We start from the raw sequence: 11,331 nt of genomic DNA, 5'->3' as shown, positions 1-11,331 counted from the left end.
AAATGACTTGCCCATGGTCACACAGCAGACAAATGGTAGAGTCAGGATTCAAACCCAGATCCTCTGACTCTCAGGCCCAAATTCATTCCACTAGGCCATGCTGTTCCTCATGGTGAAAGAGCAGGTTTGTGGCGCATCACCCTAGTCCGATCAATCCAACAGTTACCCATGGCACTTCCTGATATTAACACTTATGTGTCCCCTTAGCCATTGTGCAGGGACTTTTTAACATCGGCAATTCATCCTGCTGTTACTCTTTTGAAGAGAGACGTGGAAGGTGGTTTGCATGATCCAAACAACCAGATTCCCTCCACTCCGGAATATCTTTTGCAATAAAGCCATCCTACAGTATAGACTGAAATCAGAAAACATTCTGTGTGGAACCATCTGATGTGTTCAGGGAAAGTCGTATGTAGCTTTCATTAAAAACTGATAGGAGCCTGTGAATCTGCTTTGCTTTGCTCCTGTTTGTTTCTATTCGTGGCCTTAGGACTTGTTCTGTCATAAATAGTCATCCCACATTCCTGCTCCTCGTAAATGAATTGTGTCATCTAAAATGAGGGGGGAAAGTTGGGCGATGGTACCTCTCTGTATGTATTAATTAATTGCTCATGGTATACTTAATCATTCACTTTTCTATCCCAATTTTTTTGGCCGATTTTACTGGTGAGTTCAGAGAATCTTGGGTATGGTGAACGGAGCATTAACTCTTAGTTTTGAGCATAGCGAATCTACTTGAAATAGGGTGAAAGGTGTACGGGCCTAATGGGAAGAATATGGGAATTGGGAGACAGGAGATGTGGGTTCCAGTTGGCTATTTAACTGCCCTGTTGGCCTTGGCATTAATAATAATAATAATAATTGTGGTATTTGTTAAGCGCTCCTTATGTGCCAAGCACTGTACTGAGCACTGGGGTAGATAGAAGATGACTAGGTACCACTTGGGGCTTACATCCTAAGTAGGTATTGAATTCCCATTTTGCAGATGAGGGAACTGAGACGTGAAGTGACTTGCCCAAGGTCACACAGCAGGTAAGTGGCAGAGCGAGGGTTAGAATCCAGGTCCTCTGACTCCCACTCCCGGGCTCTTTCCATTAGGCCATGTTGCTTAATACTTAATGTCACTCCACCAGGCAGAACCCAGGATCCCAGCCAGAGGAACAATAAGACTTTGTCCATATTTTTAAACATGGCAGGAGGGGGAATGTCGATCGCCTCTCCGTCTTTTCGGTCACACGCGCGGTCACAGGAATGAGGAGAGAATGTTCCCTGAGGTTCCTAATGAGGTGGAGTGGCTAAATGTGGGTGGGATCCATGAAAACTTTGAGGGACGAATGGAATTTTATGACCCTAAAGAATTTTAGAATGTTTTGCAGGCATGACAGTAACTGCCTCATTTAGGAAACACATGAGGCTCTAAGATGAAAGATACCACTGAGAGGCTAGTAGCTATTCCATTCCCGTTTTGCCAAGCAGGTTGCCATTTCAAACTCAGAATGTGCAACTCACAATTCACCATAATTGGAGGGGATAAATCAGCGTACGGCAATTTTAAAAGACCGGCTTGCGATTAAATGCTGGCATTTCTATAAATTAGCCTTTTAATAGGTAAATTACAGAGGGCAGTTATTAATGCCCTGTGCTTCGGGCGTGGTTTGTTTTTGCAATTTCAGGGACCGAGGAATAACATGGAATGAAACATGGCCCAGTTCTACTACAAAAGAAACGTGAACGCACCCTATCGAGACCGCATCCCCCTTCGCATAGTCCGAGCCGAGTCCGAGCTCTCGCCCTCGGAAAAGGCCTACCTGAATGCCGTGGAGAAAGGCGATTACGCCAGCGTGAAGAAATCCCTGGAGGAAGCCGAGATCTATTTCAAGATCAATATCAATTGCATCGACCCCTTGGGACGCACGGCTCTCCTCATAGCCATTGAAAACGAGAACCTCGAACTCATCGAACTGCTCTTAAGCTTCAACGTGTATGTCGGAGATGCCCTGTTACATGCCATCAGGAAGGAAGTAGTAGGTGCTGTGGAACTGCTCTTAAATCACAAGAAGCCCAGTGGAGAGAAGCAGGTACGGTGCTGGGCGGAGCGGGAGGGATTATGGCCTTCGTCACTGGGTCTCCAGAGGAGCGTATCCAGGGTTAAATAATAGTAATAATAACAATTAGGGTATTTTTTAAGCGCTTACTATGTCCCAGCCACTGTTCTAAGCACTGGGGTAGATACAAGATCAATGGGTTGGACACAGTCCCTGTCCCACACGGAGCTCACATTCTTAATCACCATTTTACAGATGAGGGAACTGAGGCGCAGAGAAGTTAAGTGACTTGTCCAAAGTCACACAGCAGACAAGTGGCAGAGCCGGGATTAGAACCCATGACTTTCTGGGCCCAAAGAGAAGCAGCATGGCATGGATAGAGCAAGGGCCCGGGAATCCAAAGGTTCTAATCCTGGCACCACCACCTGTCTGCTGTGTGATCTGGGGCAAGTCACTTCACTTCTTTGGGCCTCATCTGTAAAATGGGGATTGAGAATGGGAGACCCATTTGGGACAGGGATTGTGTCCAACCCGATTTGCTTGTGTCCACCCAAGAGCTTAATACAGTGTCTGGCACATACTAAGCACTTAACAAGTACCATTGTTATTACTACTACTACTACTACTACTACTACTACTACTACTACTGATAATAATGTTTTAATTACGTTGGTCTGCCTTGTTTGGGGTTCAAGGCACTTCTTCCCTCCCCTTAGCTGAAGTGCTCTGATTTTTTTTTTTGATTGCCTAGTTCCTGAAGTAGCTTATCTCCTGTTTCTTGCCAGAAGGTATTGGTCTCTAGGTTTCCATGATGCTTCTGATTGCCTCCCATCTCTTCAATCAGGCCAATTTCATTCCCATTTGCCAGGGTAATTGGGTGTCTGGAGAGGATCTCTGCTCTTAGAAAGATTCCCTTGGAATCTGTTCAGCCACCAGGCCCAAGTCCCCTTCTTCCAAGTAGGTGCTGACTCCTTAGAGGCACTTTGTCTGGACCATATTATTAATCAGCAGCACTAAAGGTTTGAGATGTGTCAGGAAGCTGAGAAACCCCAGACTGGGCAGGTTTCTGGAAAATTTCTTCTAGGGCGGTGGGTGAGCTAGCATTCCTTTTCTGTTTGAATGTTTCTCTATTCCACTTGCGGGGAAAGTTGGGGGTGAAGGGAGGAGCCTTTTTATGAACCTGTAAGCGCCCCTGGGCTTGATTCATGCAGCTCACAGTTCCTGGTGGCTCAGAACAATGGCTTCTCCTCCTTCTGCACTTTAAATTTGCTTCCACACAAGTAGGATGCAAATTCAAACCTTACTGTGCCGTAGCACAACTTCTCTGTGGAGTTAATTGCTCCCCTAAACATGGACCCAACACAGTGTGTTGCTTTTACCCAGCACGTCCCTCGGTGCTGTTATCTTTTAGAGTGCCATTCCCTCTTTCAGTTCTGGACCACAGTTCCCCAGTATGAATGCAGCTGCTTTTGCCCGAGAACCCAATCTTCCCTCTTCAGTCCGTATCCCAGGGAAGCCAGGAATTTAAACCATTCCTTATAACCCTGTTCTTTCTCTTAACTCAAACCACAGTCCGCGTTCAAGGCTACCCCCTGCCACCCCGAGAGACTCCGTCATTCCTCCTCTCGTTGTCAGATTTTGTGAGGGCTTTCGGTGCCACGGATAAACACCGAAAGCCGAAACAGCCAAGTAGGAAAATGGATGGAGGGCGTCTTGACTGTAACTAGATAAATAACATTGTTCAGAAGTCTCGCGGAGGGTCTCATTCTTAGAAAACCTGCATAACTGTGAAATGATAGAGCTGGGAAGTATAGCACGTCTTTCCCCTCGAATTCCTTCACTAAGGATAAGTGAGCATTCAAACCGTTAGCACAGGAGTGATTAGAGAAGCAGTGGGGGGGCTGCGTGACCCTGGGTTTGTCACATTGCCTCTGTGTCTCAGTTCTCGTATCTGTGAAATAGGGCTAAACTATCCATCCATTGTATATACTGAGCGTTGGCTATGTGCAGAGCACCTTACTGTGCACTTTGAAGGACACAATACGATAGAGTTGGTAGACAAGATCCCTGCCCTCAAGGAGTCTAAGGGGGAGGCAGACATTAAAATTAATTACAGATATGTGGGACAGAGACTTTCTGCACTGAATTAAACACTTGGGAAAGTACGCTATAGCAATATCATCATCATCAATCGTATTTATTGAGCGCTTACTGTGTGCAGAGCACTGTACTAAGCGCTTGGGAAGTACAAGTTGGCAACATATAGAGACAGTCCCTACCCAATAGTGGGCTCACAGTCTAAAAGGGGGAGACAGAGAACAAAACCAAACATACCAACAAAATAAAATAAATAGAATAGATACATACAAGTAAAATGAATAAATAGAGTAATAAATATGTACAAACATATATACATATATACAGGTGTTGTGGGGAAGGGAAGGAGGTAGTTGGTAGACACACTCCCTGCCCACAGCAAACTTACTGTCTAGAAGGGGACTAAATTAGCATTTAACCAATTCCAGAGTTATTACTAGAAGGTGCTATTCTGCTGCTTCTCCTGTTAATCTTTTGACACATTAACACAGGATGCTCTGATTCACATATTTTTAATGGTATTTATTAAAGCACTTACAGTGTGTCAGATCTGTTTTAAGCACTGCAGTAGGTACAAGTTAAGTTGGATGCAGTCCCTGTCACATGAGCAGATGATGATACTGGCTCTATTGGAATTTCTTTTCTGTGCCTTTTGAGTATTTCTATATTTTATAACCTACATCCATCTCACTGATCGGGCTCTCTTGTTTTATTCATATCCTCTTTGTGCAGTCCCTGTGTGTTCCTGAATTAATCTGAACCTGTTGGAGTTTAACTGTGCTAGATTTAGCCCCAAAGTTAAATCCTCTGAGGGTTTTTAAAATGAGAGTTTACCGTATCCCTTAATTACAAGTGAACCTAAGACCTCTTGCATGTTCTCTTTAAATGGCTTCAATATTTGTCTGCAGATGCCATTCTTCTCAGCTACCCAGAGTCAAATAAGATTTACATTTTGGGGGGTGATTAAGTCATTTGTAAGTAGATTACGATGCACTTGAAAACTGACGAGCTCATAACGAACCAGCTAATTGAGTCTCTAGAGTGCCTTTGCCCAGTGATGGATTCATATTTTTGCATAGCTGCAAGGTTTGGTAGGGCCTGCCACTGTAAGATAGCACAAGGGGAGCATGTTTTGCATTCGTGACCGTAACTGTTTTGGGATCTAAGTGTGTAGACACAGTGCTTTATTTTTCCTCATTGGGGATATTGAAAATTGCAGCAGTAGTGGGTTGCCTGACTTTTCATGACATCTCATGAATATCCGGTCAGTGGCATTTATTGAGCGCTTACTGTGTGTAGAGCACTGTATAAACATTTGGAAGAGTGTAGTACAGTAGAGTTGGTAAACATGATCCCTGCCCACAAGGACCTTACAGTCTAGTGGTGGAGACAGACATTAAAATTACAGATAGGGGAAGCGGTGGAGTCTAAGGATATGTACATAAATTTGGGGGGCTGGAGGTGGGTTGAGTATCAGTCTAAGGAGTAGACATGCAAGTCCATTGACGGCACAGAGAGGAGGGCAGATAGGGTGGGGAAATGTGGGGTTAGTCAGGGAAGGCCTCCTGGAGGAGGTACAGTTTCAGTTGTAGCTACTGTCAATACATCCGCAACAGAAATGGGGGTTAGTTAGTTTTGTCTGATCAGAGGTTGGCCACAGGTCTATACTATGTGCTAACAGCTATCGTGATACTGAAATAGCAAAAGAATTACTTGTTTGAACAGTTGTTAGGAAACCTGTTTCTGATGCCATGGGTTTGGGATATTATCTTGGAAGACATATGTTACGCCTTTAGTTTCCCCAGTGATAGAGTATTATGACTGTTTTCCAGTCCAGTTGGGGATTGGGTTTGAATTCTGTGGAAGAAAGATGATATCCATAGTGACTAGCTCCTAGAAGTTGTTTTACCAAATCTCCCATATGTCCTTATCTTGCTTTTCTTAAAGACGGTGTCAAACTCATTTTAACTTCAATAATTCTATGGGCTAACTTTTATAGCTGGTGATTTAGGCTATAGTGGTCCCCTGTAATTCAAAAGGATTTTTAATTTTCATTCATTCAATTCAGCTGTATTTATTGAGCTCTGTGTGCAAAGCACTGTACTAAGTGCTGGGAGAGTACGATACAACAATAAACAGTCGTATTTTGGCAAGTGAGAGCTCATGGGAAATATTCTTTTACTTTATTATTGGAAGGAAAACATTCTCCCTCCCCCTTAGACTATTGAGCCCCATGTGAGACAGGGACTGTGTCCAACCTGCTTAACTTGTATCATCCCTAGTGCTTAGAACAGTGCTTGGTACATAGTAAGCGCTTAACAAGTACCAAAACAATTATTATTGTTATCACTGGCTCTGCAAAACAATCCTTTTCTGATGGCCCTCTTTCATTCAATCGTATTTATTGAGTGCTTACTGTGTGCAGAGCACTGTACGAAGCGCTTAATAATAATGATAATGATAGTAATGATAATAATGATGGTATTTGTTAAGCGCTTACTATGTGAGAAGCACCATTCTAAGTGCTGGTGGGGGGGAAACAAGGTGATCAGGTTGTCCCACGTGGGGCTCACAGTCTTAATCCCCATTTTACAGATGAGGTAACAGGCCCAGAGAAGTTAAGTGGCTTGCCTAAGGCCACACCACTGACAAGTGGTGGAGCCGGAATTCGAATCCATGACCTCTGACTCCCAAGCCCGGGCTCTTTCCACTGAGCCACGCTGTTTCTCTAATGCAGCTTCTCTGATGGCCAGGAAGCATTCCTCCCTCTTTACCTTCCAACTCCTCCTCACACCCTTGCTCCACTCTGCTCCTCCTGCCCCTCACCCCACCTACCATGGTGCCGTCCTTCCTCAAGGATATTTATTGAGCACCTCCTGAGAGCAGAGCACCATACACTCAGTTCTTCCAGAACGCATGCTTTTGCCATATGCTATGGATCGAATGCTATTTGGGAATTAGGGAAGGTTCTACCGCTGGTGGACTGCAATGTCGGAAGAAATGCTCATACAACTACGTGGTCAGGGCATGTGTTTCCCTTCAGGTGGAGCGTCAGCAAGAAGTAACCCCTGCCCTTTAGGCGAAATGGGGGAGCTAAGCGGTCGGTTGGGAGAACAGAAATCACAGACCTTTGCCCACCAGGAATGGGAGACACGAGACAGATTCCCCAAGGGAGAGAGCAGGAGAAGCGTCCAGATCTCTGACCCGGCAGAGGGGAAAGCCAGAATGGCACACTGTTCAGCGACATCTTCCAAAGACCCCACAGAGAGACAGTGAACGGAAATTTACTCCTCTACTTCTAAGTGATAGCAGGCGGCAGCCGGAGAATCCGACTTATACATCCTCATCTCAGCCCTACTGAGAGCTCACCTCCTCCAGGAGGCCTTCCCAGACTGAGCCCCTTCCTTCCTCTCTCCCTCGTCCCCCTCTCCATCCCCCACATCTTACCTCCTTCCCTTCCCCACAGCACGTGTATATATGTATATATGTTTGTCCATATTTATTACTCTATTTATTTTACTTGTACATATCTATTCTATTTATTTTATTTTGTTAGTATGTTTGGTTTTGTTCTCTGTCTCCCCATTTTAGACTGTGAGCCCACTGTTGGGTAGGGACAGTCTCTATATGTTGCCAACTTGTACTTCCCAAGCGCTTAGTACAGTGCTCTGCACACAGTAAGCGCTCAATAAATACGATTGATTTGATTGATTGATCTTCATCGATTTAGCTAGCTTTGGATTGGGCCCAGCCAAGAGCCCATATATGAACAGTAAATACCGCAAATATTCCAGCTCCTTGCTGCCGCACAACAGGATAATCTGAAGTCTTTATTAAGCAACTGTCATGCTTCTTGGGGTCCTCAAACAAACCAGCAGCAGTGGGAAAACTCACAAATCGATAGACAGGCTTATCAATTTGGCTGAGGTTGGGATTTTTCTCCTTAAGAGTGAAAAATTGTCGGAGAAGAATTCTTACCTCACTGTCTGGCAGAGAAGTCTCGGTTGAGGAAAAGGGTTTCGTGAGAGGAGAAAAGGTGTTGGACAAAGTTATAGGACCTGTAAGCCCAGCTGCTGGTCATTGCTTTCCTCAGGGTTCGGAAGTCAGATAAGTAGGTCTCCTGTCTCCAGTGAGAAAACTTGCACGAGAGTATTTTAGTGAGTTGTATAGTGCATTTAAACTAAAGGGAGCTCTTTGCTTTTGATTCTTGAATTTTGTTCTTTCTGTAGCCACGAAGAAATAACATCGCACAGGGTTTATTTCCTTCAGAAAACCCAGCCACCGAGTTCTAGACCTCTGATAATGGGGAAAGTTGAGAAGTACACAGTAAGAGCTCGACAAACGATACCAGCTAACCACCAAAGGAGGAGTGCAAGGAGATAAAAGCAAGAGCAAAGTAATTGCAACTGTAAATTTAGCAAGTGTAATACAGAATCTGTACCCTTTGAGCACTTGACATCCACTCCACGCTCAGTCCCATGGCACTTAAGTAGCTGTAATTTATCTATTTATATTAATGTTCTCCCCGTCTAGACTGTAAGCTTGTAGTGACCACGGAAACATGTCTGCTAAATATGTTGCATTGTACTCTCCCAACTCCTTAGTACAGCACTCTGCACATACTAAGCACTCAGTAAATAACCTTTGATATGATTTCGATTCTTGGAGACAGCTAGGTCTGGGGACCGGGTTCTAATCCTAGCTCTGACACTGCCCCGCTGGGTCAAATTGGACGAGTAAGTTATTTTACCTCTCTGGGATTCAGTCTCCCCAGCTGTAAAATGAGGACAAAAAATAACCGCTTCTCCCTAACCCTCAAGGACGTTGTGAGGATAAAATGAGTTAATGGATGAGAAAGTGCTTTGGAAAATAAAGTCCTTTCCCTTCTTCCTGATACCACAGCCAAACTTGAACTCAGATAGGAAAGGCTACTATTAAGATAATTTGTAAAATTCAACAGAAATAATTTGGTCGGGGAAAATGTATTCTACTAGGCAAACAATTTCTTTTTGAAGTGAAAAATGCACTCACCTAAAATGAAGGGGCCGTATCAGGAGAGATGAAAAAGCATTCCATTCAAGTTATCCTTACTCTCACGTTCCATTTGAGGGAAACTTTTCCTTTGTCTCTTCAGATATATTGATGCCATTAACAATAGACTGATGGTGCCATGGCCAGAAAATCAGTGATTCTGAAATAATTAGCTAGAACTGTAGCATTCTTATGCAAGAGACTCAGCTAGCTAACCAACAGTGTCTATTTACTCTATTTATTTTTACTCTAATTATTTATTTTTACTCTATTTATTTTTACTCTATTTATTTATTTCACTTGTACATATCTATTCTATTCTATTTTATTTTGTTAATATGTTTGGTTTTGTTCTCTGTCTCCCCCTTCTAGACTGTGAGCCCACTGTTGGGTAGGGCCTGTCTCTATATGTCGCCAACTTGTACTTCCCAAGCACTTAGTACAGTGCTCTGCACACAGTAAGCGCTCAGTAAATATGATTGATTGATTGATTGATTGACTGACAGTGTCCAGCATGGAGGAAGTTATCGTTTGATTGGGGATAAACAGATAACCACCTGTTGCTGTAGATGGAGTGCATATTTTTTTAAGCTTCTGCATTTTGGGGACTGCTGACTTGGCCAAGTCAGAAGCAAGGAACACTAGGATCACATTATTCTGGAAAAGGTCACTTTTGTCACTTTCCTTATATTTATAAACTTCCTAAGAGGCAACAGCTGCTGGAGACTTTATAATATAAATTAGCCAAATCTGAGGTGACTAGATATTGAAAAACCTGTATAACAGCTTCCAAGAGCCCAAATTTTCCTAACCCAATGGCATAGCTTAATATAGATGTCAAGGTGCCCATTCATTAGGATAGCAGTGACCAAAATATCTTTTTTCTGAAGAGTGGATGCCCGTTTCTTCCAATATGTACACATGTAGAAGAATCTGGTTTGGTTTTGTTGTCTGTCACCCCCTTCTAGTATGTGAGCCTGTTGTTGGGTAGAGATTTCTCTAACTGTTGCCGAATTATTCATTCCAAGCGCTTAGTACAGGACTCTGCACACAGTAAGCGCTCAATAAATATGATTGAATGAATGAGTGGGGCTCACAGCTTAACAGGAAGGGAGAACAGTTAAGAAAACTGAGTCATAGAGAAGTGAAGTGATTTGCCCAAGGTCACACAGCTGGCAAATGGTGGAATAGGGATTAGAACTCAAGTCCTCTGACTCCCAAGCAGGTGCTTTTTCCACTAACCCACTTGTGGATTTCTACGTACCCCTATGAGAAACAGCGTGGCTTAGTGGAAGAGCACAGGCTTCGGAGTCAGAGGTCATGGGTTCAAATCCCGGCTCCCCCAATTGTCAGCTGTGTGACTTTGGGCAAGTCGCTTGACTTCTCTGGGCCTCAGTTACCTCATCTGAAAAATGGGGATGAAGACTGTGAGCCCCCCATGGGACAACCTGATCACCTTGAAACCTCCCCAGCGCTTAGAACAGTGCTTTGCACATAGTAAGCGCTTAATAAATGCCATCATTATTATTATTATCAACCATGCCTGAATGTTTCTGGCATTTGTATTCTGAATGATTATGCCTTTAGGATCTAATTTTATGTTCTTGAATTTTACCTACTCCAGTAGCTTTACTACTCCTCTCTTACTGCCATTTCCCAAGGCGGGACCTGGTGAATAAGGTTTGTAGAGAGCATAAGAGAGACTAAAAATATTTTTTTAAAAAAATCTATGTTTGCCTGTATCCCAGATAATTTATCCCTTAATCAGAAATGCCTGGCATAGGTTGTTACTTGAACATAAACAGTCTAGTCTTTATCACTGAAGAATGAACTTCCAGTGACCTGCTCCAAACAGGAACTGCATATGTCAGGCACAAAGGAAGTCGATAAAAATGTTCCATCGATATTAACCTCGAGAACCGAAATGATAGAAAAGTGTAGAAATTAAAGGCAGTTTACTATGTTTGGTTTTTCGTACCGATCTGACAAAGCGACAGTCACTTTGGCTGCAACTAGTCCTGTACTGAAAGGTCACATTTTAAAAGGTGGAGGGTGCTGTGGAATTTATTTGGCTACAGTGGTTTAGGAAGAACAGGCATTCTGACTCATAAAATCATGTCATGTCTGAAACTCCGTAGTCACTCTGTCTGCTTCCCGA

The 11,331-nt window shown here is 43.5% G+C and overlaps 1 protein-coding gene across 1 annotated transcript in view; it reads left to right on the top strand.

Moving 5' to 3' along the window:
* Positions 1-1,683: 1,683 nt before the first annotated feature.
* The window catches only part of TRPC4 (transient receptor potential cation channel subfamily C member 4), a 69,672-nt gene continuing 60,024 nt past the window's right edge, over positions 1,684-11,331 (top strand). The window contains exon 1 of the mRNA XM_038761776.1: positions 1,684-2,078. Within this exon, the coding sequence (XP_038617704.1) occupies positions 1,701-2,078 (378 nt within the window). The 5' untranslated portion in view covers positions 1,684-1,700. The remainder of the gene's footprint in view (positions 2,079-11,331) is intronic.

The sequence above is a fragment of the Tachyglossus aculeatus genome, chromosome 20 (genome assembly GCF_015852505.1).
Source record: "Tachyglossus aculeatus isolate mTacAcu1 chromosome 20, mTacAcu1.pri, whole genome shotgun sequence".
NCBI lineage: Eukaryota > Metazoa > Chordata > Mammalia > Monotremata > Tachyglossidae > Tachyglossus > Tachyglossus aculeatus.
Note: the sequence above shows the minus strand (reverse complement) of the source record. Positions and strands in the feature narration are given on the sequence as shown.